This window comes from Diabrotica undecimpunctata, chromosome 9 (assembly GCF_040954645.1).
Source record: "Diabrotica undecimpunctata isolate CICGRU chromosome 9, icDiaUnde3, whole genome shotgun sequence".
Classification (NCBI taxonomy): domain Eukaryota; kingdom Metazoa; phylum Arthropoda; class Insecta; order Coleoptera; family Chrysomelidae; genus Diabrotica; species Diabrotica undecimpunctata.
Window position 1 is genome coordinate 114,230,026 of NC_092811.1, and position 20,662 is coordinate 114,250,687.

The 20,662-nt window shown below is 32.0% G+C and overlaps 1 protein-coding gene across 1 annotated transcript in view; it reads left to right on the forward strand.

Moving 5' to 3' along the window:
• LOC140451283 (uncharacterized) overlaps positions 1 to 20,662 on the forward strand; it is a 134,415-nt gene that overhangs the window by 83,744 nt on the left and 30,009 nt on the right. The window contains exon 8 of the mRNA XM_072545026.1: positions 16,345 to 16,569. Coding sequence (XP_072401127.1) covers positions 16,345 to 16,569 — 225 coding nt within the window. The remainder of the gene's footprint in view (positions 1 to 16,344; positions 16,570 to 20,662) is intronic.

Genomic DNA, 20,662 nt, shown 5'->3' on the forward strand with positions numbered 1-20,662 from the left:
TCTCGAAGGAAATCTAGTACATTTCGAACAAGTTCTAATTGACTGAGGATATCATGTGTGAGACCAGGTATAGAGTATTTTTTTTTGCTCCTATTTGACACACTATGTAACAATATGTTGAACGGTTAATGATTTACTACACTTTTCACAAACAGGTGATTTCTTCGAAGTCATCAGATGCCCATGTGTCAGTCGTGTGTGACCAATTCTTAGCCGGCGAACGATTAATTTGTCTTTTCTACTTAAGTAAGGTAGCTGAAAGGTTTCGATGGTAGATTGTATTTTTTGTAATTTCGAGGTTGAATTCTTTCATTGGTTTTGTCAGGACTGTTTAATTTGGAACCTAAAAATTAGTTTTAGATCTGATGTTAGTTGAACAGATTTGATGCCTGATTTGGTAGTAATTGCTCCTATTGCAGCAGTATCAGCAGTCTCATTACCTAAAATGCCAACGGTAAAGGAATCCAGATTAATCTTATGTTTGTTCCAGAAGAAGTGAGACAATTTGTTGCTTCATGTATGACATGAACTAATGGATGTTCGAAATAAATATTTTTATTCGAGTAGATGGACGATATCGAATCTGTACATATTGCGGTGTTCTTGGTTTTAGTTTGGTTACATAAGCCTTTTAATGCTTGTAGGATGGCGTACAGCTCTCCTGTATGTATAAAGGTGGATTGTGAAAGGCAGAACTTTTGAATGATACTATTTGAAGTTGTTAAAGAATATCTGACACCTGTTTCAATTTTAAATGCGTCTGTGTAGTTAATCTCGTCATATGAGTTTGTGTTGACCAACTCTAGGATAGATTGCCTCAGAATTTGGCTGTTAGTTTTATTTTTGTGATAATTATTAAGAGAAAGGTTAATTTTTGGTATGTCATTAATCTATAGAGGACTTGATAATAGTATATCAGTAATTGTTATTAAAAAATCAACAGGTCGTAAAAGGAATCGTAAAACTTGAGGTAATGTCTGGTATTTATTATCGAACTCACAATTATTGGGTTGGTGTATTGGAAATCAGGTCGTCAGCATATAAGTTGTACTTCACTGGGTTATGATTATTCTTGTAAATATCAATAATAGTTATTCTAAATAAAGTGAAACTAAGAACTGATCCTTGGAATACCCCATTTTCCTAAAGGTAGGTTAAGGAAGCTTTTTCGTTAACTAATACTTTTGAATTGGCGATTTGAAAGAAAATGTTTGGTAAAAGAGAATAAATTTCCTGTAATATTGTAGTCTTTTAAATTGCTCAATACAATAGAACGTAATAAAGTGTCGAAGGCGCTCTCGATGTCAAATGATGTTGCTACTAAATCTTGCTTATATTGAAAGGCGGTTGTGATCTGTTTCTAACATTACTAAGTTGTTAGCCGTGCTTCGTGATGGACGGAATCCGGCTTAAGCTGAGTCCAAAATTTTGTAATTTTCTAGCCTACACATAAGCCTTTTGTTCATTAGTTTTTCTAGCAGCTTACACAAGGTGCATGTCAGTGGAACAGGACGGTAGGAATTTGAATTAATCGCAGATTTGTCTTGTTTCTTGATTGGTATAACGATAGATTTCCTCCATAATATTGAAAATTTCTGATTGGTCCATATTATGTTGCACAGTATGAGTAATTTTTTTTGAGGAATGTGAATGGGATGTTATCGGGACCTGCAGCTAAATTCTTGCAAGTTGGAAAAATATTTAAGAGTAGCTGTAGTGTAAATAAACAATATGAATGTTTACGTGGAAAGTGAACAATTGAATAGTCGATGTAAAGGATTGATGTAAATCAATATATATGTTTAAATCAAAATTGTAAAGTAACAATACTTATACATGCTAAACAATCATCCTGTATATTTTATATTTCCAGCTAAATGTAGCTTTTACATGTTTGCTCTTTACGTTGTGCATCAGAGTAATTTTCACGAGCGACTATGAGAGCGACTTTTAGATCTTAACATAAAACACAGTATTATAAATTTATTTACTCTCATACTTATAATTACTTTTATTTCTCCAAATAATAAAATATCTAATGGAAGTTAAACTTGTTGGGTAAATCGAACATGTTTAACTAATTGATTCACACGAGAGGTTATTCTAGTGATAAAGGTTTTGGTACAACAAATTAAATCCTGACCCATTCGTTAAATAGGGAATGTAATCTGGAATGGCAAACTAATCAATTGCCCAACAGGAATCTCGTTCCGTATTCAATCGACTTAACTTAGTGGGAAAAAAATCAGCTTTGATTAGGAAAATTGTCTTGGCTTAGCTACACTTTAAAAAAATATTATTTAACAAGTGTAGGAGAGGTACAAAACTTCTTTTAATTCGATTAAGTGTTATGTATATCTGAATTGGGAGGTCACTCACTACAAAGTAAATAATTAAAATAACCCTAAATTCTAAAACCATCTATCATATACATAATGCAGGTATATACCGGTTGGTAAATCGCCAAACTAGCAATAGAAAACTCAAAACTCAATAGGAAATTCTAAATTGTTAAATTCCTCCTTCCCTAATTATTTTACGTCAAAAGTCATAAAAAACTATTTGTAGAGGACTGAAATCTGTATTAAAAACAAATGTTGCAAAATTTTGCAAAATTATAATACATTTTTCAGGCCCCCCTAAAAGTCTGGCCATATGTAGAGAAGAGTTGCCCCAAATGGAGACCCTATCACATTTTGTGACATAAAATGAAAATTTGTGATAAATAAAATATTTTACACAATTATGTAGTTAAAGTGTGGCTTCAGGTACCAGAAAACAGATATTGAGTATTTAACAAAAATTACGTAAGGACAGAAAAACACATTTTTTAAAATGTGCAAATACCTCATTTTTCAAGAAAGGGTGGGTAAAATGGGGTACATGGAAATATTAAGTTATTTTTTAATTAAACATGTAATCAAGTATTAAACATTATTATACAGTAGGTTCTGTATAACTGTATGGACAGTATTAAAAAATAAAAATCAAACTATAAACAAAAATCGCATATAAAAGTGTCATCGTCATCTTCACAGCTTGAACAAGCTTCATATGCCCAGCCACCACATTTGCAGCACCGAATCCAACCTTCCTGATCGAAAGAGTTTTTGTACATCTCGTTGCAAAAAATGCAAGCTTCTTCGTCTTCTTCTGCCTTGTCTTAATTAGAGGACGTATCAGAATCTTCAGCCTGACACTTTTGGGTTTCATTTTGTTTCATTTTTTTGGGTAGTAGCAGGACTAATTCTCTAGTCCTTCTTTTTTTTTTAACAGATTATCACTGAAAGTCGCAGATTTTATTTTATTTTTGTTGAACAGGTCTTTTTGTGTTTACCTTTCTGTTTCTCTTGGCGCTCTTTTTCCTAGGCCTCTAGTTCAGCCTTGTATGGTGACGATGTTAATATGACAGTTGTACCTTTCCTCTTGTTACTATTTCTTTTTATACGCTCCTTTTCTTGGGGTGGAGGCATTAAAATTTTTGTTGAAAGCAGAAAAGCTTATTTAGTATAAAGTAGAGGACCCAGGAGAAGTTTCTTTATAAGGCTCAGACTCAGAAAAAGCGTCGTTAGAAGGCACAGTTTCACTTGAAAAAGTAGAATGTTCTGTTTTATTGTTTGTGGTGTTGGCAGTAGTGGCGCATAATATCTGCTGCTCAGAATTGTAGTTTGGTTGTTCTGTGATATCTGACGTTGCAAACAGGTAATCAGGAAATACATCTCCATTGAAAGGATATATTCCTGTTTTTTCAAATCCCTTCACTGCGATTTGAACATTAGCTGCTCTTGAAAAAGCAGCATTGACTAGTTGTCCATTAAATTATATTTCGTCTATTCGGGATTTGGGTGATATTTTCGATGAGAAGCTTACTTTCTGTGACCACATAAACTCTATTTTAATAAAGGCATCTAAACTTCTTGGTTTCGTTACTAGGAATTCCAAGTATTTCCCGATTGATTCAACAAGATTAGTGTACTGTTGCTTAGATCGAACTATTTTGGAATACTGTTCAGTTATTTGGTCACATTATTCCCGTATCTTTACCCTCACTCAAGAACGGTCGTGATATGTCAGCAGCTACATTATATATATATATATATATATATATATATATATATATATATATATATATATATATATATATATATATATATATATATATACGAAGACGGTTGCGTTTCGATTTAATTCAAGTCTCTTACCACTCCCTAACACGTGTTTCTGGGTCTACCCGTCATCAGAGAGAGTTTGTAAGAAGACTCAAACTAAATCAAAACGCATCGACTACTCTGGCAATTATAGGAAAAACAATTACCAAAGTATGCTACTAGAGACCTCTAGTGAGGAAATATGAACGGGTATATGACTCTGATGACGGGTAGACCCAGAAACACGTGTTAGGGAGTGGTAAGAGACTTGAATTAAATCGAAACGCAACCGTCTTCGTATATTTATCGTCCTTACTCGACGCAATGAGTACAAGAATGATGGTAATTTATATGGGTAAATTATTGATGCATAGTGGAATATAAATATTCCCATCATCGCTCTAAATGGCTTGATTAAGCTTTGGTATACAATTTACTTTAATTGTTATCGACACATTTAACTTCATATTTCCTCACTAGAGGTCTCTAGTAGAATACTTTGGTAATTGTTTTTCCTATAATTGCCAGAGTAGTCGGTGCGTTTTGATTTAGTTTGAGTTTTCTTACAAACTCTCTCTGATGACGGGTAGATCCAGAAACACGTGTTAGGGAGTGATAAGAGACTTGAATTAAATCGAACGCAACCATCTTCGTATATTTATCGTCCTTACTCGACGCAATGAGTACAAGAATGATGGTAATTTATATGGGTAAATTATTGATGCATAGTGGAATATAAATATTCCCAGCATCGCTCTGAATGGCTTGATTAAGCTTGGGTGTACAATTTACTTTAATTGCTATCGACACATTTAACTTCATATTTCCTCACTAGAGGTCTCTAGTAGAATACTTTGGTAATTGTTTTTCCTATAATTGCCAGAGTAGTCGGTGCGTTTTGATTTAGTTTGAGTCTTCCTACAAACTCTCTCTGATGACGGGTAGACCCAGAAGCACGTGTTAGGGAGTGGTAAGAGACTTGAATTAAATCGAAACGCAACCGTCTTCGTATATTTATCGTCCTTACTCGACGCAATGAGTACAAGAATGATGGTAATTTATATGGGTAAATTGTTGATGCATAGTGGAATATAAATATTCCCAGCATCGCTCTGAATGGCTTGATTAAGCTTGGGTATACAATTTACTTTAATTGCTATCGACACATCTAACCATATATATATATATATATATATATATATATATATATATATATATATATATATATATATATATATATAAGATCAAACATGGATTTATTGATTGTTCAAACCTGTAAAGCCAGATTAACTTTAATGTTTCCCATCAATGTCTACGTTACAACAATGGTTTCAATATTCCTTTCCACAGAACAACTCATGGTATTCACAATCCATTGGATAGATGCATAGGGCTATTAAATGTTCTTGATTTTGATATTTTCAATATAACTTTAACTCAGTCAAAAAGATCTCTTGCTTTGTGATATGTATATTGGGAATTGCTGAATTTTGTTTTTGTTATATTTTGTTTTTGTTATATTTTGTTTTTTATTTAGTATGTATTATTTTTAGTCTCATTTTTTAATCTTTTTAACCCTAGTAGCACAACATGGGGTCGCCCGTGATCCTGTAGTTTCATTTTTCTTAAGCACGCTTGCGCGCAGTTAAGACACTGGGCTGAAATTCCACGTAGCTTCAGTTCTCGTTCGCAGGTTCTGTTGTGTGTACGTATTTTTTGACCTAACTTTCGTTTTCGTGGATAATAAGGATTTGAATTGGTTTTGACTCCACGTTGTGATTTACGTTATAATATTTTGCGGTAAGCTAAATTTATTATTTTTTGTTTTGGTTGTTTAAATAATGATTTATTGTAGAAAAATGGCTGATAAAAATTTAAACCGAAGTGCATTCCTACTGCAGTAGGAAACAGAGCTTTGAAACGAGTTATACAAAGATGATAATAACGATCTGGCATACGAGGAGTCCTTAGATGAAAACGATAGCGAAGACGAGGATGTCTTAATCAACAATTCTGCATCTGATGAATATACTTTTAGAGAACTACAGTACGGAACAAACAATTATGAAGAAGCTATGGAAACAGATGCTACAGATGACCGTCCTGGATTTTTTGCTCGAAATGGTTTTAAGTGGTACTCGCAGCCATTAATTTCGAAGAGAACGAGGACCTCAGCAAAAAAGTTAGTTGGCCCGTTTACCTGGCCCAAAACAAAAATGTAAAAACACTAAAAACCCGAAAGAAATATGGCAGCTAATGGCAGAAATTTTAGAGATAATTGTCAACAGCGCAAATAGAGAAATAAAAATTCAAAAATCAAAATTTACTTCGGAACAACGATACATACAAGAAACACATAAAACAGAACTTATGGCCTTGTTTGGGCTTTTATACATTGCATGACTTCTAAAAAAAACACATCTTACCTTCGAAAACATCTGGTCAGAAAAATTTGGTTTAGCAATATTTCGCAATACACTGACAAAAAACCGATTTGAATTTATTTTAAACTGCTTGCATTTTGATGACAAAACAACTCGAGCAGAAAGAAAAACTGTCGATAAATTCTTCCAATAAGAGAAATATGGGATATATTTGTAGAAAACTGCGAAAGCTTGTATACTCCTTATGAATATGGAACTATAGATGGGCAACTATTAAACTTTAGGGGTCGCTGCCCATTCAAAATGTACTTACCTAGCAAACCAGACAAATATGGTATTAAAATTATTATGATGTGCGACGCCAAAACTAATTATATGTGTTCTGCAATATACAGGAGAATATCCAAACAGAATGCCTGAAGATGGCTCTATTTCAACGCAATATGTTATGAAACTATCGAAAACAATAGAAGGAACAAATCGTAACATAACAATGGATAACTGGTTTTCATCGATCGAGTTAGCAAAAAAACTTCTTGAAAATAAACCTACCATGGTAGGTAGGACTACCAGGACCTCTTTTTCCTTCCTACCATGGTAGGAACTCTATGCAAAAATAAAAGAGAAATACCGGTACAATTTCTAGATGTCAACCGCAGTGAAATCCCCTCATCAGCGTTTGCTTTTTCAAAAGATGTAACTTTACAATCCCATGTTTCAGAAAAGAAAAAATGCGTTCTACCTATAACTTCTATGCATTTTGGAGACGAAATAAATGCAGAAACAAAAAAGCCAGAAATTACAATGTTCTACAATTCGACTAAAGGTGGGGTCGATACGTTTGATCAACTTTGTCATTCGAAGACAGTTGCTCGAAAGACGAGAAGGTGGCCTTTAAGGATTCTGTATGGAATGTTAGATGCTGCTGTAATCTATTCTTTTGTGTTACATCAATTTCGAACATCGCCTAATTGTAACGTCCGTTCTACTTTTCCCAAAAACTTAGCTTATTCTTTGGTGGACGGTTACATGAAGCAAAGAGTAGAAAATAACCGACTGCCAAGAAAGTAAAGGCAGTCTATGAGGCAACACCTTGGATATCCTGACGAACTACCACCCCATGAGCCACAAAAGCTTTCACGTCGTTGTGATTTTTGTCCAAGAAAAAATATATGTGCAGAACATCAATTTAGCATTTGTGAAATATGTAAATTTTAATCTTGATTTAAATATTTTGTATTGGTCAGATTTGTTTATCATGTTATTTTTACTACTAAAAAATGAATATTTTTATTTTGTTATTTGTTAATCATACTCTTGTTTCGGTATTTACTATAGAAACATTAAACTGTCATATAATAAACTATTTAAAAATTAAATAGTAAAAATATTTAAATTAAGAATAAAATTAAAAACAAATTCAAAAACACTTGGAAAACTTTAATTAGCAAAAAATCGTATCAGTATTACAGAGTACAAAATATTTTCCCTAATAAGACATGGTTTCAAAACTTTTCATATAAAGATAGGAGACACATTACAACTATTATAAGAATGCGGACCGGTCATTGTTTAACAAGTCAACATATTTTCAAACAGAATTTTGTGGACAACCCTTACTGTGAATGTGGCCTAATAGAGAACCTAAATCATATATTTTTTGAATGCCCGATAAGGATCATTCCGAGTTTTGACCTATACACAAAATTCATTTATATGAATTATAATTCACCAATTACTATACAGGGTGAGTCATGAGGAACTTTACATACTTCTACCATATGTAGAGTCCCTCAGGGAGCATATCATGTGGACACTAAGAAATGTCAACTCCTCTTCTTTATTAATTAACAGGGTGATTTGTGTAATTCACCATTTATTTCATTTTACTGTAGTGTTTATACGGCTCATTTGATTTTTTAAATTTTTGCATGATACAGTACAATACTATCAAGCATTCGACTGGTATTAGCTAAACTAAAAAATTCCAGGACTGGCTTTGGAAAAATTAATTTAGGGGTTCGTATTAAATATTACACCCTGTATAAATTTTTTTTTAAATGCAATAAGTGATTTTCAAACTACGTAAATAGCCAATGAAAACGACATATGCCACAATGTTGTCGCACTTTTATTAAATTTTTAGTGAACGATCAAATCTTACCAAAAATAGAACAACCATAATGAAGTATCAAATTATAAGGTATTAATTTAAACAAATGTTATAATTTTCAAACATTTTAATTAAAACGAGTTCCTACAACATAATCTAGTACGTAGAAAATTAACATCTTTACTGTCACTTTGTATTATCTCTACGATAGAATCAATTGTTTTTCAATTTTAAATTTTTACTCATAGATCGTATTGGGGCATTATTTTCGATAAATAATAAATTAAATTGATTAAAAAGTCAAACCTCTTGTATGTGTTAGTTTTTGTTGATTGTAAATGATTAAAATTTTATGTCAAATAATAATACATTGCATCAACTGTACTAAATAAAAATAAATCTAAAAAAGTTTAAGTTGGTTAGTTGGCGTTGACCGTTTGACGTTTCTTGATATTTTATACCCATTGTCATTATTGTCATTATTAATTGTTATTTATGTGTACAAGAATACATATTTCTTCTGTCATATCTACGTTAAGTACATTGTGTTAGTTTTGGTAGAGCTTTTGTTACTTTCGTTCAAAATGCCACATCAGTTTTCGACCACAGAATATGCAGACATAATATTTGTTTATGGATTCTGTAATGGGAATGGTAGGGCTATTTCGGGAGAGCTATATTTAGGGAGATTTCCTAATCTTCGAACTCCCAGTCATCCAACATTTGGGTCAGTTTTTAATTATTTGCGAGAAAATGGCACTTTTCCTAGTGGAACAACAGAGCGACATGTAGATGAAGCACAGGAAGATGACATTATGGACGCCGTTACTATGAACCCTACAATAAGCACTAGACAAGTAAGTCGAGAACTCAATGTTACTCAATCAAAAGTAAGTAGAGTCTTACAAAAAAATAATCTATACCTATATCACATTCAAATGGTTCAGCGACTACATGCTGGAGATGAGATCGATAGGTTGGAATTTTGTAGATGGATTAACAATAATCGACCAACGCTATACAGGACACTATTTACAGATAAAGCCCAATTTACCAGAGACGGGATAAATAATTCATGAAATTCACATGTGTGGGCAGAAGAAAATCCCCATGCTATTCGAGAATGTCGTTCTCAGTTAAGGTTTTCGGTTAACCTGTGGATTGGTGTCATAAATAACCAATTAGTAGGTCCTCACTTTTTTGATGGTCCTTTAACAGGGCAGGTCTATTTGAACTTTCTACAAAATATTTTGCCGAATTTGCTTGCCAACGCGAACGTTGCTATCCGAGGGATGTATTTTCAGCATGATGGGGCACCTCCACACTTTTTACTGGCAGTGAGACAACATCTCAATAATGTTTATGGCAACAGGTGGATAGGACGTGCAGGTCCTATTTCGTGGCCTTCAAGATCCCCTGATTTCAATCCCGTTGATTACCATATTTGGGGACGATTGAAGCAACTAGTTTACGCAGTGAATATTAATAACCGACAACAATTAATTGATAGAATTATACATTGTTGTAATACTATTAGAAACGATCCCCAGAGTATCCGTAATTCAATACGTCAATTAACAATTCGGCAACAAAAATGTGTACAGGCTGCAGGGTTCCATTTCGAAAATCTATTTTGAATTATTTTTATTTTGTTACCATTATTGTATCTTTTCCAGTTCTAATTTATGGGTTTATCATAACTATGTACATATTTTTAGTTTTTTTTTTTTAAATTGTTCTTCGTTATTGTTAGTAGTTACTGTTTTTTGTTGTGCAGTGACTCAGTTTATCATTTCAATTAAAATGTTTGAAATTTATAACATTTGTTTAAATTAATTACCTTATAATTTGATACTTCATTATGGTTGTTCTATTTTTGGTAAGATTTGATCGTTAACTAAAAATTTAATAAAACTGCTACAACATTGTCGCATATGTCGTTTTCATTGGCTATTTATGTAGTTTGAAAATCACTTATTTCATTTTAAAAAAAATATATACAGGGTGTAATATTTAATACGAATCCCTAAATTAATTTTTCCAAAGCCAGTCCTGGAATTTTTTAGTTTAGCTAATACCAGTCGAATGCTTGATAGTAGTGTACTGTATCATGCAAAAATTAAAAAAATCAAATGAGCCGTATAAACACTACAGTAAAATGAAATAAATGGTCAATTACACAAATCACCCTGTTAATTAATAAAGAAGAGAAGTTGACATTTTTTAGTGGCCACATGATATGCTCCCTGAGGGACTCTACATATGGTAGAAGTATGTAAAGTTCCTCATGACTCACCCTGTATATTCTATATTAAATAAACTTACGGAAGAATCAGTCAGCATTTTGATAAAATTCCTTTCAATTAATAAATTAAATTTGTAATCGACAATGCTCAATACTTTTTGTAGTGTTTACTAACATAACCTATTAATTAACTATTATTGATTTTTTTTTTCTACAAAATTATTTGGCACAGGCACAAGTAAGTGGTCTCGAGTTGGTTTAGAGCCAGACTTTATCGGGGTCACCAGTAAATTGAGCTGGCGTATCACCATGACGTGAAAGCCATAGAAACAAAAGAAGAAGAAGAAGAAATAGTACCAAATACATTTTTTATTTGTCATATTTAAGTAAGTTTTTATTAGGGTCAAAGGGGACCGCACGTTGTGGCTTATGGTCCAGTTCCCTCACGTTGTGGTTCTAGGCTTAATATTGATTTTAATATTATAAGTAATTTTAAGTTTTAAATAATAACTGTGATGCAGTTATCCCGTGTATTAAATAAATACAAATTAAATAAATAAAAATTTAGATAAAAAACTACTCTTCATTCTCAGTACTATAAAATAATTGCCATATTTTAATATATTAGAAGGACCTATCAACTTTTGCCATACCATTATAAGAATTTTGAAAAAACACAACATCTTGATAACCTAGAATAAAAGATATGTTGTAAGTTTCTTTTAAGCTTACCGTAACATTTTTAAAGTGTATCTATTCCTGACTTTAATTCTCTGAGCTAAAAAGCTGCGGCAAAATCCGCTAAAAATAAAGCAAACGGGAAAATCCTCAGTTCGCAACAAGAAGGTTCTAAAAATCCAATTTTTCCGTAGGCTCGAAGACGATAAGGGAGGCACAAATATATTTTAATGCTATACTGGCTTTATAAGTGAGTGATGAATTTATTATTAAGCGAATATACGATTGGAATTTAAAGTTTATTTTTTGGGTTAATTTGACAATTTTTGAATATTTGATTGAATGATAGGCTAATAAACGTTCTTTTACATAGCGGCACTTAGCCATTTTCTTTTAATTTTATTTAATCGGTATAAATCGTATATATAAACAAATATTTTAACCTTTAATTAGGAGCCATTTAAAAATACTTGCTTGGAGTCTGTATGTTTTCAATTTATAAATCTTTTTAACTTTTTAATCACAAAAAAGATTGATTAAAGATTTAATGAATACAATTCCAAATTTAAAAAAATTCGCAAACAATTTTTGTAGGCGCCGCACAGTGGGATAAGTTCTTCTGAAACCTGTATATAGACTGAAAGTGAGTAAAAAACCCTCAAAACTATGTCTTTATAGGTTATTTAGGTCGCCGATTAATAATTTGATGTCGTCTCCACTAATAAAGGTTGGCTATAACCATTGCAAATTCATCTCTATCTTCAGCTTTTCTTAAGAGCGTCTGTGTGTTTAACCCGGTCCAGTCGCGAATGTTTTTCAGCCAGGATATTTGTCGTCTACCAGAACCCCTTTTTCCTTCGATTGTACCCTTCATAATCAACTGCAACAACTGCATAAGTGCATAAGATATTTTTATCAAATGTAAATCTTCTGTGAAGATCTTCTTGTTTTGAAGTCATTAACAAAATTTCAACTTCTGACTTTAAATTGAATAATCTTGCAAACATATTTCCTTTGGATAACCACCGGACTTGTGTGTAAAACAGGACGGTTTCCTGATCACTATTCAGTCTTGACATAGTGCCTGAAAGAGCATAGTGTTTAATGCTCTGGATTTGTTGTGGTTAACTATTTTAATTGCTAAGTTTAATGTGACGTTGAAAAGTTCAGGTAAAGTCTGACTAGCTAAAGCTTGTCTGTGAATAATGCAGTGAGAACCAATTATTCTAGGGTTTTTCTTTTTTGCCAAATTGTACATATGCCAATAACTTTCTCACATGAAAGTTCATTGATTACTAAAAAATCTTCGAGTAGAAAATATGTCAATGGATTTAGTTGTTGTTCCAAGAGATGTTGAATACAATATTGTCTCCAACAAACCGTTTTCTGTCAATAAGTCGACAGTAAAACAATAACTGTGCATGCTTTGAAATATCAGTTGTTTCGTCATACTGCAAAAAAGAAAAAACGGTGAACCTTTTAATTTTTGTAATAGTTGATTTTTCAAATCCAGAACCATGTCATCAATTCTACGTTTTACTGTGTCGTTTGAGAGAGAAATTTATTCTACTTTCTTACAACTGTCTTTACTAAGTATGGTATTACAAGCAGTAAGTAAACAAGGTTTAATTAGTGACTCACCAATAGTAAGTGGTTTCTTGTCTTTAACTATCAAAAGTGCTATTTTGTATGATGCCTCCACAGCTTTCTCATTTTCAATACGAAAATTTGCAGTAGAGTCAGGTTTCATGCGTTTTAGGCTGCTTTTTTGGCAATAAAAAGTTCTGGGCCTTTGTCTTTCAAAGAAAAATGGTTTGTAATTACACCGCCGTTCCAAACGTCCGGGGCGCATTGCATCATTAGTAAGAACAGTATGGCAGTTGACACACTGAGGTAAATAACTGCCGTTTTTCTCCATAAAAGTAAAACTATACTTGATATAATCGTCTGAATACAATCTTTTCTTTGGAAATGACTTAGCCATTTACAAAGCTGTTACACAACACTATTAAATAATTCACAAAAAATCACTCTATTAAATAACGATTACAATAATTGTTACAAACAGCACCCAGATGCTGTCCACTGAGACTGACGCGTGAGACGGAGTAACTGAACTGGAGCTAGGAGTGCTTGCAATACAGTGTTGGTAAATATACTTTGCACTCCTACGATGTTGCCATTCACAAGACTGTCGTGTTTAACTTAGGTTGTCTGTTTGAGTAAAACGATTTTAATCATGTTGAAATAAAGAAATGTTTCTAAACAAAATAAAAATACGAAATACAAAATATCTTGTTTTTTAACAAAATACATATTTTTTAATTTTTATTTTTCATTTCTTTGTACCCTCATGCCTTCCCTAAAATTCTCTTACTGCCCCCAGGTTGAGAATCACTGCTCTAGAATGTTTATTCTGAAGATTTTTATGGTGTTTTTTATTGCAAACTTCTTGTTTTATAAATGATGAATGGACTCTACATGTGATTCCATTTCAATTAGGTCAAAAACAATTTTGATTTACTTACAATCAGTTTATTGTTCCTTATAGGACCGGTTTCAAACCGGTCATTTGTTCAAATTTGCTATTCATCGTCAGGTTTCCGGAAAGGTAACTAAATTCTAGAATACAAATTGCTACCATTAGAGTAGTATACATACATTATTCATTATTATTTTGATCATTCTAGTATATTTATTACCAACTTTGCCTACTCTAAAAAAATAAGGAGGGATCGCGGTACATTCTATAGTCAGTAAAAGATCTTCCAAAAATGTCGTTCTGATCTCTTTTAGTTTGTATATCGCATGAAGATTTTGGTATCACTTTGACAAAAACAATGTTGGCACAAATAATTCGATCAGTGGCTTGATTGGCGATATTTTCAGCAAATTGTAGAATTTCGTTGTAATTCCAGATATAATTTAAATTTAAATTATAGATGAGAAGAAGATATCTAGATGTACAAGTTCTCCAAGATGGAGTCTGTATAAAAACAAACAAAACAGGGGAGCTGCAAAATTTTGTTTTGGTGGTTATTGAAAAATTGTGAGATCAAATGATAAAAATAAAAAGAACAAAAAATAAATATTACGCACACAGATCAAGACAAGTGGTAGCTGCACTCAATTACTTTATTATTGAGAGTAGAGACTGTAAAAAGACATTTGAATCTTTTTTTATTGTTATGAATTCTTCTAATAGGTAAAATTGACAATGAACATGTGAATTGAGATTAAACCTTTAAAACAACATTTAAAAAAATCAAATAACACAGGAGTAGGGTAAAGGTATATTAATATACCTACTCCTACTTACTAATCGTGCAAAGTTTCTGCGCAAACAACTGATTATAGTACAAAAATAAATATGAAAATTTTTAAAACTATATATTGTTGTGATCTGCTTTATGATGTTTTATTATTAATTAACACTAATTTAATTAATCCAATTATTTAATTAATTAATTCACTAATTTATGCAGAGTCATACAAATCAATTACTATTAAAAATTCTCAGGGTGCCTTCTTAATTTTACTTTAATCAGTTTACTTTATATATCTCTTCTAGTGGATTCAGTATCTCCTAGTTGCTCATAATCGGGATAGAACAGGAAACGGAACTAACATTAAAACAACATAAATATGCACACAAATTATTATTTATTTTCAATAAGCAATACGATGAATATTAATAAATAACTTTTGTGGGCAATTATCTTTCCCAACAAACTTCTATACTCAAAATTTAATTTTAATTACAAAATATCTATTGATTTGTTTTATAATAATATCTACAAAAAAAAATGACCATACAAAAATATAATTTATTCACAAAAAATTAACTCTTTGAAACTTGGAATCTTAGTTCGTATGCTTATATTTGATTTTATCTTTAGAATATCTTAAAGTTTTCTTTCATTTAAATTATTTGACTGACCTTTATTTTTTTTACACCAACGATGTCTCCTCTCGATCAAACCACAGTTCCTTCCTTGATTGATAATGTCCGGCTACCATCAAATCTTTCCCCTTTCTCAGCATCGATCCAAACCGCATAGCCCAAGCCTCTTTTGACCGGTACTCTTTATTCACAAATTCTCCTTTCTTTCTCAATTATATCTCGTGGACTATGCAGACTCAAAAGAGGTATTAATCTTCTCGATTTTGATCTGCTCTCAGCTTCCACCTTTTTCACTAACAAACGAAAACACTGGTACTCAGATTGACTACACGAAAACACGTCTTCTCTTCTGGTCTGCCGGTAACATCATAATTCTTTTAATTTCTCCCAGACAAACCTTCTCAACTTTCTCATTCCCACCATTCCTTTTTAACCAATAATAAGCATTTATCTTTCCCACTTATTTTCGATTTAGAAAATTTCCAACATGATATTTAAAACAAATAAACTACTTTCACTCAAATTACTTTTCAGAAACCATTAACAATTTTGCCTTTTTCAACAGAAATAAGTTTCCAAATTCTTGTTATCTCATATCTAAATCTAATTCCCATTTACTTTCGAAAAATGCCCACCGCAAAATACAATTACGAGTTTATTCTTAAATCTATAATTATACGGGTTCCATTGTCCTTTCACTATTCACTCAATCTTTCACGGAACAATGTTTTCTCTTATTCTAACTATTACAAATAAGTACAGGGTTGTATTTTAACTTATATGCCCGCGGTATATTAAAATAATAAAAAAACTCTTTATTCTATTTCTGATCGATAAACTGATCCATAACAATATTTTTATTAATTTTACAGCCAATCCTAGAAACCTGTCGTTTACTCTATCTGGGAACTCAAATAATAGAGTACCATCGATGGTGGGTAGTACAGGCACATCCAACTTCTGCCAGTCTGACTATTTAATTATTCCTGTGGCTTCTAATGTTGGTAGAGCAACTGCGAATCCCACAGCTACCGTCGATCGAATATGTGGAGGAGTATTAGCGGCTGATATTAGCTCCACGCCAACTACAGTTAGAAGTAAGTAATACTATATTTATTGGCATGTTTTCTTAGGTTGTTTTTTGCAAATTATATACTTATATCCATTTGATATTTTTTAAAAGCAGTTTCTTATGGAATCCAAGATATTTATAGTATATTATTGTCTGTAAAGATTTCTTCATCAATTTTGCTTTCTCAAATTAATGCCGATGTTAATTTTAAGCCGCTTTTTATTTTATTTTATTTTAAACGTTTTTTTTTTGGTTTAATTCAAATACACATTAATAAATCAAGAGTCGTGGTTGTGTTGGTTTTATAATTACTACATTAACAATGGTTTTACAAAGTTTAAATAAGATATGTTTAGTTACAAAATTTGATTAAGTAGTATTAATACAAAACGGTTTTTTTGTAATAATTCAAAATATAAAATTGTCACTAAAAAGGTAACAAAAGTAGATGGTAAAAGATGATCGTTCATCAATACTTAACGAAGACCACGTTGCTCAAATCAGGAGCGTCATTCGGGGTGGGTAAGGATATAGACGATATAAAAATAACAGATTATAGACGGATAGAAAAATTAAGGTAGATAACAATTGGATAACGGTCTGACAAAAGAACAACAAAAAACAGTAAATACAATTAAATACAAAGCAAAATAGGCACCAATAAGTTTTAATCTGAAACTAATTAAGAAACTTAAAATTAAACAAACTAAACATTATATTAACATTTCTCTTAAAGACTTAACCTTCCACGGCTGGCGCTTATATTCTGGACACTACAGCTGGCGTACGGAGTATTTGTCCGCATATATTTTTTTCAAACCGTTTGGCTTAAATTCATTCTACTATCTTCGGAAATGATTTAAGTAGATGTTAATCAACTATTTAAAATTGATAAAATACAACTTGATCATTTATTTTAAGTAATATGTTATAAAATTTCTAAATATGTAATATCGGGAATACATTCTAAAAAAAACGTCGGTGATCTGGCAATTTCTCCTATCTGCATTTTTTTATGAAAATGAGTTATCGATGAATTCGAAATCTGCTTATAGCAAAGATTTGTCTGTAGAACTCCTATGAACGAGAAAAATGTCTAAATATATAAAAATGCCACTTGCAATTTCTCCTATCTAAATTCACGTGGTAAACTACATGCAACATGTCCTATCTTGTCAGTTTGTATATAGTGCAACCATAGGGTATAGTAAGCTGTTAGACTGCGAGTTGTTTATCAACGAAATACGATATTTCTGGTAAGTTTCACAAGCGATTCACATTATGTGATTATAAAATCTGAAGTAATAGGATTCTAAACTAAAACGATAAACATAGACAAAGATCTAGTTTTTATAATTTTTTTCAGATAGGAGAATGTGTTTTTATAAACTGTATAGTAATCATGTCGAAGAGAACTTTGCGTATGCTTGCAATGGCTAACGAAAACTTAGTTGTAAATAGAAGCGACGAAATAGACACTCTACTAGTAAACGAACTGGTAAACTCTGGTGAAATCAACGAATGGGAAAACCTAAATATAGACAGTACGCCTATTGTTATGGTAATAGACGAACCTCAGCCTGAAGACAATCATACGATTACTACGCTTACAACATTGCAAAATTGTACGGAGCAGGAAGACTTTGACTTAAGCGATTGCTTAAAAGACTTTAACGAAATTGACTCTTTAGCGGATAATAATAATTGTATTATATCAAGTGATAGTGTATCTCAAGAAATTCATTTTTTGAATAACAGCTGTTCTGATGACAATAACTCTGTAAACCTCGCGTTAGATAATTTAACAAATAAACAAGTACTGTTGCCAAATGAACAAAATGAAAGGGTGGTATCTCTTGTGCCATATGAATGTTCTAGTGACGAAGACGAAACTTATGAAGCTACAAATACCAGTCATGATCAAGAAAGTTCTAATACTGGTATAAACAATAATATTGAAAGAAATCTCGTGAACACAAACGGTGATGTTGAAGTTACCATGAAGAGAAAAAGGAAGCTGGGTCAGAATAAAAATGAATGGAAAAGATATAAAAACAAAAAACTGCGAATGAAAGGTGAAGTATACATGGGGTGTAGTAAAAAATCCGGGAAGATCAAGCAAGATATACCAAGAAAAGCAAAATGTTTAAAAGAGGCGTGTACTTCAGAAAAATGTCGAAACCCAAATTAAGATATTGCAAAGAATTTACCGAACAGTGCAGAAGTCATATCTTTAAGAAATTCTGGGGTATGACTTGGGATCAACGTAAGGTCTTTGTAGCATCTCATGTATTTAAAACTCCAACATTTAAATCAAACAAGGAAAATGCAAGAAGACAAGGTACGTACACTTACTATTTACATGACGGGAATGAAAACTTACAAGTATGTCGTACCATGTTCACAAACACATTGGATATAGGTTATAAAACTATTCACTATTGGGTTGATAATAGTTCTTGCGGTATGACTGACGAATCATCATATGTTTCTACCAAGAAAATGGTAAAGAATAGGTATACAGAAAGTCATAAATACTTGGAACAATTTTTTGAGAGTTTACCAAAACTTCCATCACACTATTGTCGTAGCGAAACACAAAAATTATATTTAGGATATTCTTTTACCAGTATGTCAGATTTGTATGGTGTTTATGGGAATAGTTTTTGCCAAGAAAAGAATATAACTCCTTTAGGTCGCAACGTATTCTCAACACGATTTAAGGAGAATAATTTTGCTTTATATACACCAAAAAAAGACCAATGCAATATTTGTTTTGCATTTAAATACAAGAATACGACTGAAGAAGAATATAGAGCTCATATAAAAAGAAAAGAAGACGCCAGAGAAGCTAAAACTTTGGATAAAGCCACAAGTGAAAGAGATGAAATAATAGCACTAACAATGGACCTACAAGCCGTAAAGTTGTTCCCATATGTACCAGCGAACAAAATGTACTTCAAAATCAAATTGTCCTGCCATAACTTCACAGTTTACAACCTAAAAACTCGGGATGTTATGTGCTATTGGTTTTCAGAAAACGAGAATAACCAGCTCAAAGCATCCACATTTGTTTCCTGTATCATACATTATTTAAAGGAGAATTATGTTACCGACTCCAAAACGCCAGTCGTTATTTATTCTGATGGCTGCGGTTATCAAAATCGTAATAATGTCCTGGCCAACGCTTTACTAAACTTTACCATCAAGCATAATGTGTTAGTGTTCCAAAAATATCTTGAACCGGGTCACTCTCAAATGGAATGTGACTCGGTACATAGTACGATAGAAAGAAGATAGATTTTTTAAAGACTTATTCATCGTCAAACCACATGCGATATTCCTCAATCCGACCTGGAAGAAAAGCTTATGAACCATTAATAATATAAAATGTATTAAATACAATCCAGCAGGGACCATAGAAATAAAAACTGAACATAAAGGAGAATACTTGCAAGTCCCCATCAGACCAAAGAATATCCCAACAATTTTGCTCAACTATCCACCTTTATTTCTATTGCCTCCTAAAATAAAAACGGAGAAATGGCAATATTTGCAGGATCTAAAGTCGACCCTACCGAAAGATACACATTTATTTTATGATAGCCTTTTACACGGGTAGATCCTTTTATTTTGTTCGATTTGACATAATTATGAAAATAATTTTTGTTTGTTATTTTTTCGAAGTTTCGAGTGTTTTAATAAATGTTTTGTATTAGTATGAATAAAATGTTTAATTTAATTTCAAAGAATTATTTATTTTATTTGGACAAAAGGCAGCTATGCTTAATTTTAATAAACAACAACTCCTAAGTTCACATTAAATGAAAAGCGATATCTCCTATGAGTAACAGTACTTAAAGCAATACCTCCTATCTCGCTTAACAAAACTAAATTCACTTAAATATTAACTTTTTCATAATAAGTAAACATGTCGCTTTCACGCAGATCATAAAACACAAAAAAACCATTGAAATATATTAAAATGTTATACTTATTAAAGTTTTTTGTCTCTCCTGAAAAGTTTAGGTGAAGTCACAGAGATAGTGCAAGGTCACCGACGAAAATTATTAAAAATCAAAACAACTGACTAGAATTAAAAAATTTTAGTGTTTGTT